The following is a 26,120-nucleotide window of genomic DNA, read 5'->3' as shown; positions in this document are numbered from 1 at the left end:
TCTGTTTTGTAAAGTTACAAACTCTTGCAAATGCAAGTTTATGGGAAGTGTCTTTCTCTGTGGTCCCTGTTACTTAATAACTTTGTTTATGGGACTGAATCATTTTGCATCTGATATGTTGAAAGAAAGGAAATGGATAAAAAAAAAACAACAACAAGAATGTTTCTCTCTCACACACACACACAATTTCTCATTCCTTAAAACTTTTTTCTCCATTGATGGAATTACTAACAACCTTTACACTGCTCTGACTTTTTTTTTTAATGTGGATTTTGTAGAGATGGGACAAAATCAGGCCCGTAAAGGAAACACATTTTCAATTTTAATGCAATGGCTGTTCTCACTCCAAATATGAAAGAGTTCACTTAACAATGCATTTGTTCCTTTTTTATTTACCGTGCCCTCTTTAATGTTTAACTTTAATAATTTAATGTTAGTCAGTGTTATGCTCACTATGGAAAGTTTTTTCCTCCTTCTTCCTGTTTTCTAGATCAAGTTACAGTGAAGAAGATGAAGGTTCTCTCATTCTGCCACAGCTCCAGAGCCAGCTCCCCTCTCCCGGGTTTTATTGTTTTCTTCCTTACTTCTTATGTTCACAAGATGGAATCAGGTAGGAATCTGCTCTGTGTCTGCTGTATTTTAGGGGATTAATTTAGGCCCCTGAACAACATGCTCCACTCAAAGTCAATGGAACTGCTCACAGTTTGTGAATTTAATCAAACAGCAAGATCAGCATCTTCATTATTCAATTTTTGCCCTGATTGTGTTGCTCCTGCGTTATTTTATTTGCTCCTGGGACAGTGCCCACGTCTGTTTCTTCACACAAGTATTTTTAAAAGATTGTCAAAGATGCCCAGGGAATTCGGTGGACACTTATTGAAGAGTTTAATAATAACAATAAGAAATAAGAAAATCAAATAACTTAGTGGGTTTCAGATGTAAAAAAAAAAAAAAAGATCAGAGCCATAATTTGAGACTAATGTGCACAAAAACAAAAGAAAAACCAGAATATAATGATGTTGTGTGACTTTTTAAATTGGGCCTGTTAGCTAATCCATATAGGTTAGGTGTCGTATACACTGTATTATGAGGCATTATATGCATGGTAGTCCCATAATATCCATATGAGAGAGAGAGAGAGGGAGAGAGTTGGGAAGTTAACTTGAATCTTTTATGTTCTCCCCACAATTCTGTTCACCAATATTGAATATCCCACTTTACAATTCTGAAGTTAGTGTTCACAATAGAAAATAGGAAGTCTATCAAAGCCATGAATGGTTTGTCCTAGCATTGGTTGGGATGTACCTTTACACCCACCTGGTTTAGAATGTGGTATCCAAAAAAAGGGTTAAGGAAGGTACAGAACAACAAGTTAAGGAACTGGTGGGTTGGGTCTTAGGTGATGTATAAAGTGCTTTTTCACTTGTAAACAGCCACGGTATAAGTGGGTTTGGGGGGGCATGCTGTGAGATAAGAATTGCTTCCCAGGAGGAGGGTATGGATGTCTCCTTTCCATAGTGCACCGTTTTGTCTTTAGGCAATAATGTTCAGGAAGTTTGGTTATTTGGTCTCTTGAGCATGTGAAGTATTGAACCATAATAGCCCCAAAATTGGCTCTAGCAATAGGGCCATGCCTCAGGAAGACCTTGGTGAAAGAACACCAAATATGGCCCAACAACCCTACCCTTTTTCCTGCTGAGGCCCAGCAAATTTCATGGCAATGTCAGTAAGCGTGTCAATTTGAGAGCACTTAGAAAAACGGGATGTTGAATAGTAAGTTTCTCTCAACTATTCACTGAACATGTCCATTCTCAGCTTTCTACCTCAGTTTCTCTGATGTGTGACTGTGACATGGGCTGAATACACCTGTCTTCAGCTTCTCACCCCATGTCAGCACTGTGTGCCTCTGTCATGCACTGAACCTACCAACTCTTACCTTCCCACTCTCTGTCCTATGATCTGCGCCTGGGTCATGCGCCAAGCTTGCCTGTTATCCGCTCCATGCCCCATCTCAGTGCTGTGTGCTGTGCCATACACGCAGGCTGAGTATTCTTGTAACAGAGCCCCAGTCCCCCTGCCCATGAGTGCTGCTCTCTCTTAACCATTCAGGCTGAAATGTTCCATGCCAAGTGTCTGTCCCTGCTGAAGTTTTTGGAAAGTTTGTCTGAAATGGAACCTCTTGGCTGAGTCCTTCATATCAAATTAACATTTTCCTCTGACCTGCTTTTTGTTATTGTTGCTGTCCTGGTGCATTTCCAGCAAAGTTCACAGTGATTGGACCTCGTGACCCTGTCGCTGCCATCCTGGGTCAGGAAACTGTGTTACCCTGTCACCTGTCCCCCCGGATGAGCGCTGCAAACATGGAAGTGAGATGGTTCCGCTCTGAGTTTTTAACTGTTGTGCACCTGTACCGTGATGGGAAGGATCAGTATGAAGAGCAGGTGCCAGAGTATCGGGGAAGGACAGAGCTTTTGAAAGCCAGACTCACAGATGGAAATGTTCCCTTGAGGCTTCTCAATATCAGACGCTCTGATGAAGGACAATACCACTGCTTTGTTCAAGATGATACTTTTTATGAAGAAGCCGTATTGGAACTGCGGGTAGCAGGTCAGTGCCTTGTCTCAGTTTTAGCTTTGTGTGGTCTTTCCTATTACAACAACTGTGACTCCCTGCTTGTGAAATAGTTTACAACAACACAGCGTATCTAAATTTCAGCAAACAGCCACTTTCATACTTGGAAAAATATGCTGAAAACTTTCCCAACATGTTATTAAACACATTTTCAGGATGGCCAAGGCACTTTCTTGCTCAATCTTGATTGACTCCCAAAACAGTTAAGAGGGAAAGGACTTCTTGACAACTATGGCCTTCCAGTTGCTCAGCAGTCATTTCTAGGATGTGTGGCTAAGGTGGGACTGACAGACATTTATGGCCTTCTGATGGGTTGGTTGTTGCTTCGGGGTGTAGTTAAAATAAAATGCAGCGTTCTTATTTGCTGAGATTGTATAATGTGGTAGCGGGTGTGATGGGTTCTCCCCGGGTACCACCGGGAACTGGGGTACAGCTGAGCCCTCTGTCTCACCAATCTGGGTTCCTTCTTGCACTGTGACATTATGGCAAGCTGTAAAGCCCTCCACACTTGCACTCACACCAACATCCAGAGGCGGGACCACACCCAGCTGTGTTCATGAATGCATCTGGCCAGGCACTCATGAACCAACAATAGTGAGACTTCAGCCAAAACACACCCCAGCTCCCCAACCTCGGACCCGCCCTGGTCAAAAGCCTGACCAGTAAAGATTATTACAATTACCCAGTTTTTCTCTCCCTCAGTGTTTTAATCATTAATATATATATATATATGTAGAAGAGATTTATTAACTACAGAAAGATAGATTTTGAGTGATTATAAGTGAAAGCAAATAGACCAAAGTTGATTATTAAGCAAATAAACAAAAACCCAGTCTAAGCCTAATATACCACACAGGATTTGAATCAAACAGTGTCTCACCCTATTAGATAGTACAAGCAGTTTGTAGATGTTTCATACATAGGCAGGGTTTCCATCTTTCCCACCTGGGACCAGCACTTCCTCAGTTCAAAGTCTGTACTCTTCCAGAGGTATATCCAGGAGTTGAGTTATGTGGGAAGTGAGGCCCACTGGTGATGTCACTTCAACCTTTTACAGTTTCTTTCATATGGCAGGAACCCCTTTGGTCCAAGCCAGGTTCCCAGCCCAGTTTGTGGAAAAATATAGGTACCAAAAAGGAATTCAGTATCATGTTATCTAGTCATATGCACCTGCATTCTTGATGAGTCATGGCAGCCATTATTCATCGGCTGTCTGAAGTGTCAAGGACAAGACTTTTCCATGGCTCATTATTTGCGTTGATGGGCCATTAGCCCTGCCTAGCTTCTTCACTGTTGTACCTGAAAGGCTAGTTTTGGGTGTTACCCAGAACAATAACATTTGAAATACAGATGCATAGTCAATATTCATAACTCCAGATACAAAAATGATACATGCATTCAAATAGGATAATCTTATTCAGTAAATCATAACTTTTCCATTGACACCTTATTTGACACATCTTGTACAAGATGCTACACAATTATATCATAATCATAGAATCATAGAATCCTAGAATATCAGGGATGGAAGGGACGTCAGGAGGTCATATAGTCCAACCCCCTGCTCAAAGCAGAACCAATATGATGTACATGGATTGCAGAGTGTCCTAGTGAGAAGGGGAAATTATATATTTACCACTCTTAGTGAAGACTGAGCTGCTTTGACAATGTAACCATGAAGCCAATTTAATTTTAAAATATCTATCTATCTATCTGATGCACTAATTATCAGAGTTTCAAAAGTTCAGATCCTATTCAGGGATCTATGTGGTCGTATCTCCAAAGGTGCTCAGCACTCAGTTGCTCCTGTCTTGAGCCAACAATATCTCCCACTGACTCAGTGAACTTATTTTATATATTCGTTCATATTTTTGTGTGTCCATGAGCGCTGGGATTTCAGACATTCCAGTATTCATTTATCCCTTCTACTGACTACCCGCTTGAATTAGTGCATTCTCATGTGAGTAAGGGATCCCCAGACTGTCTCTCATCCCTTCTGCTTTATAAATTAATGTATGGAATTAACACTCTTATATATTTTCCCCTTAGGTCTGGGCTCTGCTCCTCTCCTCTCTGTTGAAGGTCACCAGGATGGAGGGATTCGGGTGGTTTGTCGATCAGCTGGTTGGTACCCAGAGCCTGAGGTGCTATGGAGAGATCTCAATGGACGACATTTACCATCACTCTCTGAAACAAAATCCCAAGGAGATAACAGCCTGTTTGAAACAGAAACTGCGATCATTGTAACAGAACATTCAAACCAAAACTTGTCCTGTTGCATCAGGAACACCCTTCTCAATCAAGAAAAGGAATCGGCAGTTTATATAGCAGGTCAGTTACCATCCAAATCCCACATTGAATTCACCACCACTAGAAACCAAACAAAATATAGGAAGAAAAGAACTGAAACATCTGTGATGAATATTTCACAATCCACGTAGAAACACAGAAGATAGGAGGGCCGGTGTTTTTCCAGGGTCACAGTTTAGGCAACTTGAGCCCCTTAATTGTGAGTATTCAGACTATACAGGTTTTGAGAGGAAACTTTCATTCAATCCACTGATTCAGTAGGTTCCTGTAACCTTAAATTCACCTTCATGATTTTTTTGAATGTGATAAATTTTGTACTTTGGCTTGATTGTGATCTGTAAAGCCCTGTAAACCCACAGATGAGATATCCTCATCATTTTGGGGGATTGCAGACTGGATGCAGATACCAATTTTGTATCCACGCAGGGCTCTAGTGATCTGTTCACTTCACCAACTTCATTACTTGTGTGAAATGTCACCTACGTCATGTGATGTTGTTTTTACTGATGTTCAATGGGACTTGTGCTCCTTAATTCACTTTGGTCTGGATCCACAAAAGGACTCATTTTACCCCTTCTCTACACACAAAAGATGCACTGATTAACTAGTTAATCGATGCCACCCACTTGTGTGAACACTTCTTGTATAAGTTTCAGAGTACTCTAAATAGATTTAGCTTCAGTCAATTCCTTATCAACTTCAGCTAAATGGAGATAGAGCACTATGAAACTGATTTATGATTTCAGGTTTTGTGCATCAATTTATTTAAATTGGTACAACCCTCATATGTTGTCAACTCTTGAACCAGTTGAAGAATGACCCCATAAGAGCGTTGGCCCAGGTTCACTAAATCAGAACACAAACCATGTGTGGAAAAGACACTAGGTACATTTGAAAATTCCATCCTGTTTAGATGACTGAATCACTGGGAACACAAGAAGAGCAAATTGAAATTAGTTAATTTGCTGCACAAGTGTTTGGACAAATTGTGATTATGCTTTTTCCCAAAATTAGGGGGTAACGGTGGATTTTTCAAAAATATGCTAATTAATCTGGCAGTTTCTGAATATTGCTTGCTGCTAAAGGCCAAATTCTTTTCTGGTATAACCCTATTGGAATCAATGGGGTTTTATGAGCAGAGAATTTGCCCCGATCTCTTTGGCTCTCTGAATAGCAATGAATCAAATCAGGGCTGTGTTTTCAAGGATAAATCAGTGGTAAAGCTGTGTTGTTTGGAGCCATATTTAAAATCAATTTCTGGTCTTTTGTGTAGTGTAGACATGTCCATTCTTTCACTCTTAGCTCACACAAATACTGCTGGGCACTATTTCTGTATTTGTGTGGGGAAAAAAATCTGTTTTTAGTCACCACTTCCAAACTAAGGTAAGCCCTGGGTGTTTTGTTTTTCAGATCCCTTTTTCCCAAGGGTGAATCCCTGGATGGTGGGTCAGAGTGTGATCCTGGTGATTTTGCTTTGTTGCATTGGCCTCACTGTTTATCTCTTTAAAATGAAAGGTAAATATCAGAGGGAGAAATATACTAGAAATAAAGTTTTTTTTGTCTAATAAATAAATAAGGGAAATTTAGGAATTTAACATGAAAAGAATGTGTGATCTGCTGATCTGGTCCTAAATAAAGAAGAATGCCTGTGAATTTATTGATGGGGGGACAGAGGACAGAGGTGCAAGGGAGAGAACAGAAGGGAGGAGAGTCTCAGACAATAGAACTGAATCAGAGAATCGGATCATAGCAGATACATCTCTGTTCCGCTTGGTCCTTCATCTCCCTCTCTTCCCAGTTCTCCGGTCCCACTTGAGAGAATATTCTGCAAAGTCTAGCCTCTCATATTTGTACTTAATCTCTTTTTTTTTTTTTCTAATAAAGTGTAATTCATGTCGATATTACAGTGATAGGCCGTATAGACATGCCCCTGTCATAAATCAATAACCACACACATTTGTTCCTCAGTTAGAAAAAAAAAACATACCCACGGTCACATAACTCAGACACAGCTGTGCATGCCGTGCTGAACTTCATCCATAAAGAATACCAGCCCAATTTCCAAATAAATCGGACTTTTCCCTCCATGCTTCTAATGAATTTTGTACCAATAGGATGTAGTCTTTTAACTCTGTTTCAAGAAGCAAGGCATTGAGAATAATTTATATTTATTTCTGTACTTTTCAGGGAAACTTACTGAAGAAGTTGGTAAGTTTCAACTTCCCTTTTTCCCACAAATACAATTTTTGACCAAGTTACACAACTGCATGTAGATTTGTTGTTTTCTATGATTTATTTTTACTTCTCTGTGTTTGTCGGGCTGAGGAGGGTGTAATAGGATGGACCATTTTAGGGCCTGTTTGGATGTTTCCAGAGACCATTCCCCTTAAAAGTCCTTCCAAATAGAGGGTTGGGTCGACATAGCTACATGTCTGAGGGGTGTAAGTTTTCATCGCAGATGAGCCCTCAGTCTCCGAGTCTTTCAAAAGAACCTATAGAGGTCTGGCTTGTTCAGGAAGGTGTGCTGAAGTGGGAATTTTCTGCAATATTTTTATGAAACCTGTGTGTACCTCAGTTTCTGCGATATGCGGCACTGTTACCCAGTGAGGGGGAAAGGACTGTTTGCTCTCTGGGCAGGCTCGGCGACATAAGTATGGGTGTTGCTAAGCTGTCTGGGCCTTAGTCCCCATATCAATAGAGACAGAGGTGAAAGTGGGCCGACACGGACCAGTGCGGTGCTCTGGTAAGAGCTGGCCACCGGCTGGGCCTGCACACAGCCAACTTTTTGTTCCCCCCATCAGCTGATGTGAGGGGCAAAAGGGGCAGCTGCCCTGGGGCCGATTGGCTCTGTTGCAAGAATCAGCGCCCCTGAGTTCCAGCAGCCTTCCTCCTGGTTGCTGCCCCCTCCTGTGACAACCTCTCCCTTTGAAGATCATTTCTTCCAAGTGGAGCAGGCCCTGTAGGAATGAGGTCACTTGAGCCCAGAGGAGTTTTCGTCTCTTCCTCACCAGGAAGGGGATGTGCCCCAGGACAGGGTGTGTTAATCTAGTTTTATAAAATTGGGGGTAAATCTAAACGAGATAAACTTCACACCAAAATGTTATTGGGGCTGTGGTTTTGGGGAAGCAATAGAAAAAAGGAAGTTGAATAAAAATAATCACCCAGCCTTAACTTTGTATTGATGATAAAGAGAAAAAACATATAAGGGAAGGAAAGCCCATAACATTTTTTATATGTATTTCTGTTTATGTTTTAGTGAAATGAGATCTAGAAACTGATAAGTGTCATTTTTTTCCCTCAGAAGAAAATTTTTGTACATAATTGGATCCCCCTGTAGGAGGGTAATAGAGTCATCGGTGGGTTAGGTGGCCTAGTGGTTAAGACACTTAGTGCCCCCTCCCTGTGGGCAGGTCTTTCAGTTCTGGCCCTCTTTTAATGAGAGGGGCAGGAAGGTGGGTTTGTTTATTCTGGAGAAGAGAAGACTGCGGGGGGACATGATAACAGTTTTCAAGTATATGCAAAATTGTTACAAGGAGGAGGGAGGTAAATTGTTCTCATTAACCTCTGAGGATAGGACAAGAAGCAAGGGGCTTAAAATGCAGTGAGGGAGGTTTAGGCTGGACATTAGGAAAAAGTTCCTAACAGGCAGAATACATAATAAATGGAATAAAGGAGGATGTAGAATCGCCTTCACTGGAGTTTTTTAAGAGCAGGTTAGAGAAACACCTGCCAGGGGTGGTCTAGATAATATTTAGTCCTGCCACGAGTGCGAGGGATTAGACTTCTATTATTCTAATAGAATCACAGAGTTTATGATCAGAAGGGACGACCAGCTCATCTAGTCTGACAGGATAGCTCAGTGGTTTGAGTATTGGCCTGCTAAACCCAGGGTTGTGAATTCAATCCTTGAGGGGGTCATCTGGGGCAAAAATTGGGGATTAGTCCTGCTTCAAGCAGGGGGTTGGACTAGATGACCTCCTGAGGTCCCTTCCAACCCTAACCTTCTATGATCCTTAAGAGGAAGATGAATAGAAATACTTTCTAAAACTTAATTATCATATTGATGATCATGAGAAATAAAACAAAAGAAAAGGGAAACTCCTAATATACAATATGTGTATTTCTGTTTAATTTTTAGGCAAACGAGATACAGAAATTGGTAAGTGTCATTACCTGTCTTCTGACATGTGAGAGTTTGTTTAATTGTTCTGGAATTGTTCACTTTTCAATTTAACTTTTACACTTCTGTTGCAATATTTAGCCTGATTTTGTTTGTTTGCATGTTTGCTTTTTTTATAATTGTTTCTTTTTGGTTGGGGGATTACAGTAACTTGATAAAATGTGGGCAAGCACTAAATTGGGTAGATTTCACACCAAAGTCTAATTTGAAAAACTGATAAGGAATAGAGTCACAGCGTTTAAGACCAGAAGGGAGCTGATCCTCTTGTCTGATGCCCTGAAAAGGCGGTTGATTTCTCTCAGCCTTCACTGTCTTATTGATGACAAAGAGAAATAAAACATAAGAAAAGGGAAACTCCTAATATACAATATGTGTATTTCTGTTTAATTTTTAGGCAAACGAGATACAGAAATTGGTAAGTGTCATTATCCGTCTTCTGACATGTGGGAGTTTGTTTAATTGTTCTGGAATTGTTCACTTTTCAATTTAACTTTTACACTTCTGTTGCAATATTTAGCCTGATTTTGTTTGTTTGCATGTTTGCTTTTTTTATAATTGTTTCTTTTTGGTTGGGGGATTACAGTAACTTGATAAAATGTGAGCAAGCACTAAATTGGGTAGATTTCACACCAAAGTCTAATTTGAAAAACTGATAAGGAATAGAGTCACAGCGTTTAAGACCAGAAGGGAATTGATCCTCTTGTCTCATGCCCTGAAAAGGAGGTTGATTTCTCTCAACCTTCACTGTCTTATTGATGACAAAGAGAAATAAAACATAAGAAAAGGGAAACTCCTAACAAAAATATCTATTTATTTCTCTCTAATTTTTAGACACACGAGATAAAGAAATAAGTAAGTGTCATTATCCTTCCTATGACAAGAAACTTTTTGTACCTGTTTGGATTCTAATGTTGGAGTTTGTGTAGCAGTGGTGGAGGTGTTTGATTTTAAATTTAACTTAACTTTGCTGCAGTAGGAAGCCTTTTTAGTTTGCTTACTTTGTTATTATTATCAGTTTTGGGAAGGTGTGTGTGTGTGGGGGGGGGTCAACTTTAATATAGATTTATAAAACGTGGGGAAAGATTAGACAGGATGAATTTCACACCAAAAGTTAATTTGAAAAATTGATAAGCAATACAGTTATAGAGTCATAGTGTTTAAGCCCAGAAGGGATGACTGGATCCTCTAGTTCAGAGGTCTGCAGACTGTGCGGCAGGCCCCTAGGGGCACGTGGAGGAATGTTCAAGCGGGCGCGGGGCCGGATTAACTCTTCTGTGGGCCTGGAACTATTAGAGTTTGTGGAGCCCCCTAGGCTCCGGGGTAGGGCCAAAAATGAGGGATTCAGAGTGCAGGAGGGGGCTGTGGATTGGGGCAGGGTGTGGGTGTGGAAGGGGGTGAGAGCTCTGACTGGGGTTGTGGACTCTAGGGTGTGGCTGGGGATGAGGGCTTTCAGATGCAGGAGGGGGCTCCAGGCTGGCGCCAAGGGGACTGGAGTGCGGGAGAGGGCTCAGGGCAGGAGGTTGGGAGTGTGGGGTCTGGGAGGGAGTTAGGGTGCAGGAGAGGGCTCAGGGCTGGGGCAGGGGCTTGTGGTGCAGGGCGCTTACCTGGGACAGCTCCCCTTTGGTGGTGCAGGCCCCGGGGAGGGGGGTCAGGTGGCTCCATGCTCTGTTCTGTGCTCGCCTGCAGGCACCGCCCCACACAGCTCCCATTGGCTGTGATTCCTGGCCAATGGGAGCTGTGGGGGCGGTGCCTGCAAATGAAAGATTCTTGTGGGACTGAGCTTCCCGGCACGCGCAGCTCCAGCCGAGCGGAGGGGGGAATGACATGCCAGCGTGTAGAGCCGCCTCCCCGCCAACGCCAGGCTGGGCCGGAATGCAGGGGCTTCAGTGGCTGCAGCCCACCGCCCTGGGCTAAGGGGGCCCTGCAAAAAGGTCTGGAGATCTTTTTGCGGGGCTCCCCTTTGCCTGGGGCCCTGGCCTGCAGCCCCTAAATCCCCTCTCTTAATCCAGCCCTGAGCAGGTGCAAGGCAGGATCCCTGCTAGCCCCCATAGGGAGAGGGGAGGGAGCCCCACCCAGCCCCGCTCTGTCCCCAGCCCAGATCCAATCCCATCTGCAGCTGCACTCCACCCCGTACCTCCCACTAAGCTCCAGCTCCTGCCACTGTTCCAGTCCTCCCCCTGTTCCGCCCCCAGGTCAGTTCCTACCAAATTCCCTCTCCTCCCCCAGGCCAGCTCTGCCTCTAGCCCCAGCTCCTCCCCCATCCCCAGTTCCACCCCCAGCTCCACCTTCAGCCCAAGCACCTCTGCTGAGTCAACTCTGCAGTAATGGAAACCAGGGGGAGGGGGACAGAGGTGCAAGGGAGAGAATAGAAGGGAGGAGAGTCTCAGACAATAGAACTGAATCAGAGAATCGGATCATAGCAGATACATCTCTGTTCCGCTTGGTCCTCCATCTCCCTCTCTTCCCAGTTCTCCGGTCCCACTTGAGAGAAGATTCTGCAAAGTCTAGCCTCTCATATTTGTACTTAAACTCTTTTTTTCCCCTAATAAAGTGTAATTCATGTCGACATTACAGTGATAGCCCGTATAGACATGCCCCTGCCATAAATCAATAAATAAACACATCTGTTCCTCAGTTAGGAAAAAAAAACATGCCCACGGTCACATAACACAGACACAGCTGTGCATGCCCTGCTGAACTTCATCCATAAAGAATACCAACTCAATTTCCAAATAAATTGGACTTTTCCCTCCATGCTTCTAATGAATTTTGTACCAATAGGATGTAGTCTTTTAACTCTGTTTCAAGAAGCAAGGCAATGAGAATAATTTATATTTATTTCTGTACTTTTCAGGGAAACTTACTGAAGAAGTTGGTAAGTTTCAATTTCCCTTTTTCCACAAATACAATTTTTGACCAAGTTACACAACTGCATGTAGATTTGTTGTTTTCTATGATTTATTTTTACTTCTCTGTGTTTGTCGGGCTGAGGAGGGTGTAATAGGATGGACCATTTTAGGGCCTGTTTGGATGTTTCCAGAGACCATTCCCCTTAAAAGTCCTTCCAAATAGAGGGTTGGGTCGACATAGCTACATGTCTGAGGGGTGTAAGTTTTCATCACAGATGAGCCCTCAGTCTCCGAGTCTTTCAAAAGAATCTACAGAGGTCTGGCTTGTTCAGGAAGGTGTGCTGAAGTGGGAATTTTCTGCAATATTTTTATGAAACCTGTGTGTACCTCAGTTTCTACGATATGCGGCACTGGTACCCAGTGAGGGGGAAAGGACTGTTTGCTCTCTGGGCAGGCTCGGCGTCATAAGTATGGATGTTGCTTAGCTGTCTGGGCCTTAGTCCCCATATCAATAGAGACATAGATGAAAGTGGGCTGACGGAGGCCAGTGTGGTACTCTGGTAAGAGCCGGCCGCCGGCTGGACCTGCACACAGCCGGCTTTTTGTTCCCCCCATCAGCTGGGGGGGGGGGAAGGGGCAGCTGCCCTGGGCTCCGACTTTGGGGGCCCCCCAGGGCTCAAGGCACCCCAGCGGATTAGCAGGGGAGGGGACCTGGCACCTGTTGGTGCCTGCTTCTTTGTGGAAGGGACAGGACAGCCCACTAGGCCTTGGAATTTTCCCAACAAAGGTCGTAGCTTCCCCTCCCCGTCCCCTTACCGGAATACCCTAGGTAAGTTGTCTTTCTCCCATTGACTCTGTTGCAAGAATCAGCTCCCCTGAGTTCCAGCAGCCTTCCTCCTGTTTGCTGCCCCCTCCTGTGACAAGCTCTCCCTCTGAAGATCATTTCTTCCAAGTGGAGCAGGCCCTGTAGGAATGAGGTCATTTGAGCCCAGAGGAGTTTTCGTCTCTTCCTCACTGGGAAGGGGATGTGCCCCAGGACAGGGTGTGTTAATCTAGTTTTATAAAATTGGGGGTAAATCTAAACGAGATAAATTTCACACCAAAATGTTATTGGGGCTGTGGTTTTGGGGAAGCAATAGAAAAAAGGAAGTTGAATAAAAATAATCACCCAGCCTCAACTTTGTATTGATGATAAAGAGAAATAACATATAAGGGAAGGAAAGCCCATAACATTTTTTATATGTATTTCTGTTTATGTTTTAGTGAAATGAGATCTAGAAACTGATAAGTGTCATTTTCTTCCCTCAGAAGAAAATTTTTGTACACAATTGGATCCCCCTGTAGGAGGGTAATAGAGTCATCGGTGGGTTAGGTGGCCTAGTGGTTAAGACACTTAGTGCCCCCTCCCTGTGGGCAGGTCTTTCAGTTCTGGCCCTCTTTTAATGAGAGGGGCAGGAAGGTGGGTTTGTTTATTCTGGAGAAGAGAAGACTGCGGGGGGACATGATAACAGTTTTCAAGTATATGCAAAATTGTTACAAGGAGGAGGGAGGTAAATTGTTCTCATTAACCTCTGAGGATAGGACAAGAAGCAAGGGGCTTAAAATGCAGTGAGGGAGGTTTAGGCTGGACATTAGGAAAAAGTTCCTAACAGGCAGAATACATAATAAATGGAATAAAGGAGGATGTAGAATCGCCTTCACTGGAGTTTTTTAAGAGCAGGTTAGAGAAACACCTGCCAGGGGTGGTCTAGATAATATTTAGTCCTGCCACGAGTGCGAGGGATTAGACTTCTATTATTCTAATAGAATCACAGAGTTTATGATCAGAAGGGACGACCAGCTCATCTAGTCTGACAGGATAGCTCAGTGGTTTGAGTATTGGCCTGCTAAACCCAGGGTTGTGAATTCAATCCTTGAGGGGGTCATCTGGGGCAAAAATTGGGGATTAGTCCTGCTTCAAGCAGGGGGTTGGACTAGATGACCTCCTGAGGTCCCTTCCAACCCTAACCTTCTATGATCCTTAAGAGGAAGATGAATAGAAATACTTTCTAAAACTTAATTATCATATTGATGATCATGAGAAATAAAACAAAAGGAAAGGGAAACTCCTAATATACAATATGTGTATTTCTGTTTAATTTTTAGGCAAACGAGATACAGAAATTGGTAAGTGTCATTACCTGTTTTCTGACATGTGAGAGTTTGTTTAATTGTTCTGGAATTGTTCACTTTTCAATTTAACTTTTACACTTCTGTTGCAATATTTAGCCTGATTTTGTTTGTTTGCACGTTTGCTTTTTTTATAATTGTTTCTTTTTGGTTGGGGGATTACAGTAACTTGATAAAATGTGGGCAAGCACTAAATTGGGTAGATTTCACACCAAAGTCTAATTTGAAAAACTGATAAGGAATAGAGTCACAGCGTTTAAGACCAGAAGGGAACTGATCCTCTTGTCTGATGCCCTGAAAAGGAGGTTGATTTCTCTCAGCCTTCACTGTCTTATTGATGACAAAGAGAAATAAAACATAAGAAAAGGGAAACTCCTAATATACAATATGTGTATTTCTGTTTAATTTTTAGGCAAACGAGATACAGAAATTGGTAAGTGTCATTACCCGTCTTCTGACATGTGGGAGTTTGTTTAATTGTTCTGGAATTGTTCACTTTTCAATTTAACTTTTACACTTCTGTTGCAATATTTAGCCTGATTTTGTTTGTTTGCACGTTTGCTTTTTTTATAATTGTTTCTTTTTGGTTGGGGGATTACAGTAACTTGATAAAATGTGGGCAAGCACTAAATTGGGTAGATTTCACACCAAAGTCTAATTTGAAAAACTGATAAGCAAGAGAGTCACAGAGTTTAAGACCAGAAGGGAGCTGATCCTCTTGTCTGATGTCCAGAAGAGGATGTTGATTTCTCTCAGCCTTTACTCTCCTATTGATGATAAAGAGAAATAAAACATAAGAAAAGGGAAACTCCTAACAAAAATATCTATTTATTTCTCTCTCATTTTTAGACAAACGAGATAAAGAAATAAGTAAGTGTCATTATCCTTCCTATGACAAGAAACTTTTTGTACCTGTTTGGATTCTAATGTTGGAGTTTGTGTAGCAGTGGTGGAGGTGTTTGATTTTAAATTTAACTTAACTTTGCTGCAGTAGGAAGCCTTTTTAGTTTGCTTACTTTGTTATTATTATCAGTTTTGGGAAGGTGTGTGTGTGTGGGGGGGGGTCAACTTTAATATAGATTTATAAAACGTGGGGAAAGATTAGACAGGATGAATTTCACACCAAAAGTTAATTTGAAAAATTGATAAGCAATACAGTTATAGAGTCATAGTGTTTAAGCCCAGAAGGGATGACTGGATCCTCTAGTTCAGAGGCCTGCAGACAGTGGGGCAGGCCCCTAGGGGCACGTGGAGGAATGTTCAAGCGGGCGCGGGGCCGGATTAACTCTTCTGTGGGCCTGGAACTATTAGAGTTTGTGGAGCCCCCTAGGCTCCGGGGTAGGGCCAAAAATGAGGGATTCAGAGTGCAGGAGGGGGCTGTGGATTGGGGCAGGGTGTGGGTGTGGAAGGGGGTGAGAGCTCTGACTGGGGTTGTGGACTCTAGGGTGTGGCTGGGGATGAGGGCTTTCAGATGCAGGAGGGGGCTCCAGGCTGGCACCAAGGGGACTGGAGTGCGGGAGAGGGCTCAGGGCAGGAGGTTGGGAGTGTGGGGTCTGGGAGGGAGTTAGGGTGCAGGAGGGGGCTCAGGGCTGGGGCAGTGGCTTGTGGTGCAGGGCGCTTACCTGGGACAGCTCCCCTTTGGTGGTGCAGGCCCCGGGGAGGGGGGTCAGGTGGCTCCATGCTCTGTTCTGTGCTCGCCTGCAGGCACCGCCCCACACAGCTCCCATTGGCTGTGATTCCTGGCCAATGGGAGCTGTGGGGGCGGTGCCTGCAAATGAAAGATTCTTGTGGGACTGAGCTTCCCGGCACGCGCAGCTCCAGCCGAGCGGAGGGGGGAATGACATGCCAGCGTGTAGAGCCGCCTCCCCGCCAACGCCAGGCTGGGCCGGAATGCAGGGGCTTCAGTGGCTGCAGCCCACCGCCCTGGGCTAAGGGGGCCCTGCAAAAAGGTCTGGAGATCTTTTTGCGGGGCTCCCCTTTGCCTGGGGCCCTGGCCTGCAGCCCCTAAATCCCCTCTCTTAATCCAGCCCTGAGCAGGTGCAAGGCAGGATCCCTGCTAGCCCCCATAGGGAGAGGGGAGGGAGCCCCACCCAGCCCCGCTCTGTCCCCAGCCCAGATCCAATCCCATCTGCAGCTGCACTCCACCCCGTACCTCCCACTAAGCTCCAGCTCCTGCCACTGTTCCAGTCCTCCCCCTGTTCCGCCCCCAGGTCAGTTCCTACCAAATTCCCTCTCCTCCCCCAGGCCAGCTCTGCCTCTAGCCCCAGCTCCTCCCCCATCCCCAGTTCCACCCCCAGCTCCACCTTCAGCCCAAGCACCTCTGCTGAGTCAACTCTGCAGTAATGGAAACCAGGGGGAGGGGGACAGAGGTGCAAGGGAGAGAATAGAAGGGAGGAGAGTCTCAGACAATAGAACTGAATCAGAGAATCGGATCATAGCAGATACATCTCTGTTCCGCTTGGTCCTCCATCTCCCTCTCTTCCCAGTTCTCCGGTCCCACTTGAGAGAAGATTCTGCAAAGTCTAGCCTCTCATATTTGTACTTAAACTCTTTTTTTCCCCTAATAAAGTGTAATTCATGTCGACATTACAGTGATAGCCCGTATAGACATGCCCCTGCCATAAATCAATAAATAAACACATCTGTTCCTCAGTTAGGAAAAAAAAACATGCTCACGGTCACATAACACAGACACAGCTGTGCATGCCCTGCTGAACTTCATCCATAAAGAATACCAACTCAATTTCCAAATAAATTGGACTTTTCCCTCCATGCTTCTAATGAATTTTGTACCAATAGGATGTAGTCTTTTAACTCTGTTTCAAGAAGCAAGGCAATGAGAATAATTTATATTTATTTCTGTACTTTTCAGGGAAACTTACTGAAGAAGTTGGTAAGTTTCAATTTCCCTTTTTCCCACAAATACAATTTTTGACCAAGTTACACAACTGCATGTAGATTTGTTGTTTTCTATGATTTATTTTTACTTCTCTGTGTTTGTCGGGCTGAGGAGGGTGTAATAGGATGGACCATTTTAGGGCCTGTTTGGATGTTTCCAGAGACCATTCCCCTTAAAAGTCCTTCCAAATAGAGGGTTGGGTCGACATAGCTACATGTCTGAGGGGTGTAAGTTTTCATCGCAGATGAGCCCTCAGTCTCCGAGTCTTTCAAAAGAACCTATAGAGGTCTGGCTTGTTCAGGAAGGTGTGCTGAAGTGGGAATTTTCTGCAATATTTTTATGAAACCTGTGTGTACCTCAGTTTCTGCGATATGCGGCACTGTTACCCAGTGAGGGGAAAAGGACTGTTTGCTCTCTGGGCAGGCTCGGCGACATAAGTATGGGTGTTGCTAAGCTGTCTGGGCCTTAGTCCCCATATCAATAGAGACAGAGGTGAAAGTGGGCCGACACGGACCAGTGCGGTGCTCTGGTAAGAGCTGGCCACCGGCTGGGCCTGCACACAGCCAACTTTTTGTTCCCCCCATCAGCTGATGTGAGGGGCAAAAGGGGCAGCTGCCCTGGGGCCGATTGGCTCTGTTGCAAGAATCAGCTCCCCTGAGTTCCAGCAGCCTTCCTCCTGTTTGCTGCCCCCTCCTGTGACAAGCTCTCCCTCTGAAGATCATTTCTTCCAAGTGGAGCAGGCCCTGTAGGAATGAGGTCACTTGAGCCCAGAGGAGTTTTCGTCTCTTCCTCACCGGGAAGGGGATGTGCCCCAGGACAGGGTGTGTTAATCTAGTTTTATAAAATTGGGGGTAAATCTAAACGAGATAAATTTCACACCAAAATGTTATTGGGGCTGTGGTTTTGGGGAAGCAATAGAAAAAAGGAAGTTGAATAAAAATAATCACCCAGCCTCAACTTTGTATTGATGATAAAGAGAAATAACATATAAGGGAAGGAAAGCCCATAACATTTTTTATATGTATTTCTGTTTATGTTTTAGTGAAATGAGATCTAGAAACTGATAAGTGTCATTTTCTTCCCTCAGAAGAAAATTTTTGTACACAATTGGATCCCCCTGTAGGAGGGTAATAGAGTCATCGGTGGGTTAGGTGGCCTAGTGGTTAAGACACTTAGTGCCCCCTCCCTGTGGGCAGGTCTTTCAGTTCTGGCCCTCTTTTAATGAGAGGGGCAGGAAGGTGGGTTTGTTTATTCTGGAGAAGAGAAGACTGCGGGGGGACATGATAACAGTTTTCAAGTATATGCAAAATTGTTACAAGGAGGAGGGAGGTAAATTGTTCTCATTAACCTCTGAGGATAGGACAAGAAGCAAGGGGCTTAAAATGCAGTGAGGGAGGTTTAGGCTGGACATTAGGAAAAAGTTCCTAACAGGCAGAATACATAATAAATGGAATAAAGGAGGATGTAGAATCGCCTTCACTGGAGTTTTTTAAGAGCAGGTTAGAGAAACACCTGCCAGGGGTGGTCTAGATAATATTTAGTCCTGCCACGAGTGCGAGGGATTAGACTTCTATTATTCTAATAGAATCACAGAGTTTATGATCAGAAGGGACGACCAGCTCATCTAGTCTGACAGGATAGCTCAGTGGTTTGAGTATTGGCCTGCTAAACCCAGGGTTGTGAATTCAATCCTTGAGGGGGTCATCTGGGGCAAAAATTGGGGATTAGTCCTGCTTCAAGCAGGGGGTTGGACTAGATGACCTCCTGAGGTCCCTTCCAACCCTAACCTTCTATGATCCTTAAGAGGAAGATGAATAGAAATACTTTCTAAAACTTAATTATCATATTGATGATCATGAGAAATAAAACAAAAGAAAAGGGAAACTCCTAATATACAATATGTGTATTTCTGTTTAATTTTTAGGCAAACGAGATACAGAAATTGGTAAGTGTCATTACCTGTCTTCTGACATGTGAGAGTTTGTTTAATTGTTCTGGAATTGTTCACTTTTCAATTTAACTTTTACACTTCTGTTGCAATATTTAGCCTGATTTTGTTTGTTTGCATGTTTGCTTTTTTTATAATTGTTTCTTTTTGGTTGGGGGATTACAGTAACTTGATAAAATGTGGGCAAGCACTAAATTGGGTAGATTTCACACCAAAGTCTAATTTGAAAAACTGATAAGCAAGAGAGTCACAGAGTTTAAGACCAGAAGGGAGCTGATCCTCTTGTCTGATGTCCGGAAGAGGATGTTGATTTCTCTCAGCCTTTACTCTCCTATTGATGATAAAGAGAAATAAAACATAAGAAAATGTAAATGCCTAACAACAATATATATTTATTTCTCTTCAATTTTTGAGACAAACGAGATAAAGAAATAAGTAAGTGTGATTGTCCTTCCTCTGATAAGAAATTTTTGTACCAATTTGGATCCTCATGTGGGAGTTTGTTGAATTGTGGTGGAGGTGTTTGTTTTCAAATGTAACTTTTAAAATTGTTGCAATATGAAATCTTTTAAGTTTGTTTGCTTCCTTTTTATTATTACTATAATTCTTGTTAGGGTTTATAGGGGGTTGTTTTGTAATGTAATTTTATAAAACGTGGGGAAAGATTAAAATGGATGAATTTCACACCAAAAGCTCATGTGAAAAATTGATAAGCAATAGAGTCACAGAGTTTAAGACCAGAAGGGATGACTGGATCGTTTAGTCTAACCTCCTTAAGAGGAGATTGAGTAGAAATAATAATCTCTCAGCTGTAATTGTATTGATCATAAAGGGAAATGAAACATAAGACAAGGGAATCTCCTAACAAACAATATGTGTCTGTCTGTTTAATTTTTAGGCAAAAGAGATACAGAAATTGGTAAGTGTCATTATCCTTCCTCTGACAAGAAAATTTTAATACCAGATTGGATCCTCATGTGGGAGCTGGTTTAATTGTGGTGGAGGTGTTCGCTCTTTAATTTAAGTTTTAACATTGTTGCAGTAGAGAATGGTTTCAGAGTAGAAGCCATGTTAGTCTGTATCCGTAAAAAGAAAAGGAGGACTTGTGGCACCTTAGAGACTAACCGATTTACTAGCGCATAAGCTTTCGTGAGCTACAGCTCACTTCATCGGATGCATCCGATGTAGCTCACGAAAGCTTATGCTCTAATAAATTTGTTAGTCTCTAAGGTGCCACAAGTCCTTCTTTTCTCTTTGCAGTAGAGAACCTTTTTCATTTGTTTGCGTCATGCTTTTTATTATAGTTGTTATCTTTCTTTTCATGGTGTGTGTGTGTGGGGCGGGGGGTTAAATGAAACTTCATGAATTGTGGGGAAAGACTTAACTGGATGAATTTCACACTAGAAGCTAATTTGAAAAATTGATAAGCAATATAATAATAGAATTACAGAGTTTAAGACCAGAAAGGATGACTGGATCCTCTTGTCCAGTGGTCCAAAAGCTGTGGGGTATGCCCTGCTAGGAGTGAACGAAGGAATGTTTGGGGGAGGAGGTGCGTGGCAGGGCCCAGGCCAGCCCCCATTGTGGGTGGGGAGGTAGTGCCACCCATCCCCGCTCATGCCAGCATGTAGAGCCGCCTCCCTGCCAACGCCAGGCTGGGCTGGAATGCAGGGGCTTCAGTGGCTGCAGCCCACCGCCCTGGGCTCCGGGTGCCCTGCAAAAAGATCTGCACTTTCGGCGGTCTGGAGATCTTTTTGCAGGGCCCCCTTTTGCCTGGGGCCCTGGCCTGCAGCCCCTAAATCCCCCCTCTTAATCCGGCTCTGAGCAGGTGCAAAGCAGGATCCCTGCTAGCTCCCATGGGGAGAAGGGAGGGATAGCCACCCAGCCCCGCTCTGTTCCCAGCCCAGATCCAATCCCATCTGCAGCTGCGCTCCGCCCCCTGCCCCCCACTAAGCTCCAGCTCCTGCCACTGTTCCAATCCTCCCCCTGCTCCGCCCCCAGGTCAGTTCCTACCAAATTCCCTCTCCTCCCCCAGGCCAGCTCTGTCTCTAGCCCCACCTCCTCCCCCATCCCCAGTTCTGCCCCCAGCTCCACCTTCAGCCCAAGCACCTCTGCTGAGTCAACTGTGCAGTAATGGAAGCTGGGGGGGCGCAGACAGATTCCATTACTGCAAGCGGGGAGTGATCGGAAAAGTTCGGGCACCACTGATCTTGTCTGATTTCCTGAAGAAGAGATTGAATAGAAATAATCCGTCTTAACTGTCACAGTGATGATGAAGAGAAATAAACCATAAAAAAAGCAAAATACCTAACAAACATTATGTGTCTGTCTGTTTAATTTTTAGGCAAACGAGATAGAGAAATTGGTAAGTGTCATTATCCACACTCTGAAAAGGACTTTTTTTTTGTAATTGGATCTTCATGGGGCAGTTTGTTTAAATGTTGTGGAGTTCACTGTAAAATTTAACTTCTACAATTGTGTTGTAATATGAAACCTTTTTTTGTTTACTTGCTTTTTATTATTATTTTTGTGGAAGGGTTAGTGTAATTGTATAAAATGTGGGGAACCACTAAAGTGGAGAGATTTCATACCAAAAGCTAATTTGAAAAACTGAGATGCCATAGAGTCACAGTGTTTAAGACCAGAAGGGACCACTGGATCCTCTTGTCTGATGTCCTGGAGAAGATGTTGATTTCTCTCAGTCTTTACTGTCGTATTGATGATAAAGGGAAATAAAACATAAGACAAGGGAAATTCTATTTATTTCTCTTTCCTTTTCAGAGAAACGAGATAACGAGATAAGTAAGTATCATTCTCCTTCCTCTGAAATGAAACTTTTTGTACCATTTTGGAGTCTCATGTGGCTCTTTATTTCATTGTGGTGGGGTTGTTTGCTTTTAAATTTAAATTTTAAAATTGTTGCAGTAGGAAACCTTTTTAGTTATTTGTTTGCTTTTTTATTATCATCATCACCATCATTCTTTTGTGGTTTCTTTGTTAATGTAACTTTATAAAATGTGGGGAAAGACTAAACTGGATGAATTTCACACCAAAAGCTAATTTGAAAAATTGATAAGCAATACAGTAGTAAAGTAGGTAATGGCCAAAAAACCATGGCCCAGGAGGAATTGTGTGAAGGCCCGGGAGGACTATCAGCACCTGAGATGATTATCTTCCCTCCACACTGCAGAGTAGGCATGTAACCTACCTGAAGTAAAGTGATACCTGGGCTCTAGCTTCTACCCAAAGTCTTGCCAGCTAACCTGGGTGCAAAGCACCACCAAACTTGAGTCAGAATTTTTGTGATTGCGCATTATACAGGTTGGGGCAACAGCCAGGTAAAATTCTGGGCTAACTCTGCAGTGAAGATCCACCCTGGGAGAGACACACTCATGCAGTCCAGTGGAGGTTCTGATGAACTTATAACTTTCTTTTTCCCTCAGTGTATTAGTTTGTACAATATTGGATTATGCAATACATGTTCAGATCTGCTCTCCTCTCTAATTATGTTGCTGGTTTTAGGGTGGAGAAGATCTGTGGCACCTGTAGAAGAAGGTAATTAAAGATCATATTTTATCAATGTCCAAATATCCGTTCCCATGAGGCAATGTGCCCCTTTTTCTTTGTATATGGGAGTGGATGTGATAGTTTAGGGCAGATCTCCCCAGCACCCTTCATTTCACGGCACATCACAAGGTGAGGTGGGGTTTGTGCCTATGTCCTACCACACCATAATGAATCTATAGCATATTGCATCTACGCTTCCTGCCCCTCCACCGCTGGCATGTGCACTGCACCCTGCAGAGATCTGTGACAGCCGCTGCCACCCCTTGTACAGAAACTGTGGGAGATGCCCTCCACAGCCACTTCTCCAGGGGAGTTTGTTCTATCTCCCTGTGCTGATGTGCGATCTCCAGTGTCCCTTTGTTTCTTCCTTCATCTTTTCCCCCGTGAAGAAAGCCAGGAGCTCTGCAGTGACCCCACACTGACTGGGTGAGCAGGGACTGTGTCTGTGTGAGACCCTTGCTCCTGTCTCAAGCAGAGGAACTGAGCCTTGATCACAGACAGGGGCTCCCCTGGCTCCATTATACAGATCTGGGAAGCTCTTGTGATCAGTGCTGTGAGCTTGTCTCTTTTCTCCTCTCTCCATCCACCATGACCCCAGCATGGTCCTGTCTCTGGTAAACAGGACGTCAAGTCAGCCTCCCCATTACTAGCGTGACCCTCTCCCTCTTTCCACCAGCCACCTGTTCTGTACCTCCTCCCTAGTGGCGGATTTGCCACTGGGCCAATGGGGCCTGTGCCCAGGGGCCCCAGAAAAATGGGCACCTCTGTGCCCCAACCCGCTCTGCCTGCCAAATGCTCCTGCCAGAGAGCGGGGTCAGGGCTCAGGGGGCTTGCCCCACTTCATCCGCCCAGCACTCCAGCCAGGGAATGGCGCTGGGGTGCGGGGTCTTGCCCTGCTCTGCAGCTGGAGCGCCAGGTGGGCAGAGCAGGGCACGACCACACGCCCCAGCCCCATTTCCCCAGCAGGAGTGTGGGGAGGGGGGGTTCTGCAGACAGAAGGGGTGGGGAGGGGCCCTCACTTGCTGTGGTCCAGGGCCCCACAAAACCTTAATCTGTCCTGGCCCTGCCGACACTCGTAGCTTCCACCATGAACCCCCTTCCCTTGTTTAGCCCCCTCACTCCCTGCCCCAAGCTAATGTACTTGGGTGCTGCAACTGCTGCTGAGCAGTGACATTCTGGGCAGGTTCAATCCTGGTACCGTGTGGCCTGTTGCTGTCCGAGCTGTGACTTTTCAGAGCAGGCCGGGTGCAGTGGGGAGGCCCCATAGCAAAGTCCAGCACAGGGGCAGCTGGGGCACAGTGAGATTGAAGGTGGGGTGGGGGGAGGCTCTGTCAATGTTCACTGAGTTGTACCATCTGCTGGGGCTGCCAGAGTATCTAGTCCCCTCCCTGGGGAGAGGTGGGGGCAGGAGGGGAAAGATTCTGAGTCTCAGGCCTGGCCCAGCCGATACTTTCACCGTCACTGACCCGTCTCTGCCCAGGGAGTGACTCTCCCCAGCCCTGTGCTGAGATCTCTGACGGGTAAATCCTGGAGGAAGGAGATTCCCTGAGTTACTCCCCAGCTGGGGCAGATTCTGTCACTGACTGTTAGCCGATGGCCAGGGATGTTTGGTGAAGTGCCAGCTATGCCCGTTTATACCATCCGTGACTTTAACTGCTAGAGCTCAGAGCTCCTTCGCAGCGGGCAGTCAACACTGACTGACAGGTGCCCCAATGGCAGCACTAAGAGCCTCTCCACACCTGTGACTTTAACTGCTAGAGCTCAGAGCTCCTTCGCAGCGGGCAGTCAGGATTGACTGACAGGTGCCCCAAGAGTTTGCCCCGTGGAGGCGGCACAACTCAACGCTAGGCTCTTAGTACTCTCACCTAATGGCCAGGCTTTATAGCCAAAACGGCTGAGGTTCTTTAATTGTGTTGGCTGCTTTACAGTAAACCAGAGAAACAAGTCAGGCTTATGCACAATGGTTACCAAAATTTATTAAACTAGATTCTAATCATGTGGTTACAAAATTGCTAGTGCCTACTTATTTAAATGTAGAGATGTTACACACACAAACAAGTTACAAAACTGAAGCTACAATCCCAAAGAAAGAAAACAAAGTATAGAGCTCTATTTCAAAATATGTGCACACTGAAGATAGGAGATCAGGTGTGGGTGCTTCTTACCCTCCTTGCATCTCTCGATTCCAGCGGTGCCAAGCCAGGATCGGTCACTCAATTCCGCGGAAAGACGAATAAGGGACAAGGCTCAGGGACCCTCTTAGCTGCAGAAGCCTTGGGAGGCTGTCACTTATCTGACCAGCAGATAGATAGTGAAAAGCACTCAAAAATCACGGTGCTGTAGGTCCCCTACTTATACCTCTGTACTCCTTTATTCTCTTTCTCCTTTCTTATGCCAAATTGGGGCTGGTCTGTCTGGGCGACGCCAGCTCTCGCAAGAGTAGTTCACACTTGCAAGGGAGAGAAACAATAAGTTTCGACTACCGGACATTCCTTTTATTAAGGTAAATATTTTCCCACCTAGGATGTTGGTGTGTGTGCATCATGCTATTTAGTAGGGGCTAAGAGCCATGTCTGTCACAGCGCCTCTGCCTGCTGTGAGCCTAATCGTTGTATATGTTCCCAGAGGCACATTGTAGCAGCACACCTGTGCTTTTCACAGCTTCAAAGGCTGTGCTGGAATTTATGTTAAGTGCCCTGTTTTGGCTTCCGCAATGCTGGTCTGAGGGCGGGGGGGCTGGCTGTCTGGCTACACTGACGCCATCAAACCCTCCCCCAGGGCCGAGCTCTGCCCCTCACGCTCTGATTCTCTCTCCTCAGCGAATGTGACTCTGGATCCAGACACGGCTCATCCCCACCTCGTCCTGTCTGAGGGTGGGAAAAGTGTGAGATGGGGATACATGCGGCAGGATCTGCCCGACAACCCTGAGAGATTTGACTGTTGGGAATGTGTGCTGGGCTGTGAGGGATTCACCGCAGGGAGACATTGCTGGGAGGTTGAGTTGGTGGGTGGGGGAGGCTGGGCTGTGGGGGTGGCCAGAGAGTCTGTGGGGAGGAAGGGAGAGATCAGCCGTAGCCCTGAGGGGGGGATCTGGGCTGTGGACTGGTGGGTGGGTCAGTTCCGGGCTCTCACCTCCCCTGTGACCCTCCTGCCCCTGAGCCAGGCCCCCAGCAGGATCCGGGTTTGTCTGGACTGTGACCGGGGGCAGGTGACATTTATCGGTGCTGGTGACGAGGCCCCGATCTTCACTTTCCCGCCGGGCTCCGTCCCTGGGGAGAGAATCCGCCCCTGGCTCTGGGTGTGGGATACAGACACCTGGCTCCGCCTGTGTCCCTGAGACCCACAGCAGAGGGGGGAACCAGAAATCAGCCTCTCTAGCCTCACGGACCCCAGTCTCTATGGTCTTGGAAGACTCCCATCGACCCAGCCCCTGGCCCCTCATCTCTGTGCCCCTGGAAGCTCCTCCCCTTCCTCCCTGCAGCCCCAGGGATGGGAGGGGGAGGGGGAGGAACCCCTGGGGCTGCAGGAGGGGCAGAGGGGCCCTGAGGGGCAGAGGTGGGGGCTGGG

At 45.1% G+C, this 26,120-nt stretch overlaps 2 protein-coding genes across 2 annotated transcripts in view; one reads left to right on the top strand and one right to left on the bottom strand.

Moving 5' to 3' along the window:
• LOC141998490 (zinc finger protein RFP-like) overlaps positions 1–26,120 on the bottom strand; it is a 208,131-nt gene that overhangs the window by 121,114 nt on the left and 60,897 nt on the right. The gene's annotated exons all lie outside the window — the stretch shown is intronic.
• On the top strand, positions 350–25,985 carry LOC141998467 (butyrophilin subfamily 2 member A1-like). Its single transcript, XM_074971320.1, has 15 exons — positions 350–610; positions 2,260–2,607; positions 4,681–4,962; positions 6,352–6,456; positions 7,129–7,149; positions 9,080–9,100; positions 9,516–9,536; positions 9,953–9,973; positions 14,116–14,136; positions 14,552–14,572; positions 14,989–15,009; positions 18,963–18,983; positions 21,768–21,788; positions 22,509–22,541; positions 25,373–25,985. Exons 1-15 carry the CDS (start codon positions 511–513, stop codon positions 25,888–25,890), a joined length of 1,575 nt encoding a protein of 524 aa, XP_074827421.1. The 5' UTR covers positions 350–510; the 3' UTR covers positions 25,891–25,985.

The sequence above is a fragment of the Natator depressus genome, chromosome 14 (genome assembly GCF_965152275.1).
Source record: "Natator depressus isolate rNatDep1 chromosome 14, rNatDep2.hap1, whole genome shotgun sequence".
NCBI classification, from domain to species: domain Eukaryota; kingdom Metazoa; phylum Chordata; order Testudines; family Cheloniidae; genus Natator; species Natator depressus.
Note: the sequence above shows the minus strand (reverse complement) of the source record. Positions and strands in the feature narration are given on the sequence as shown.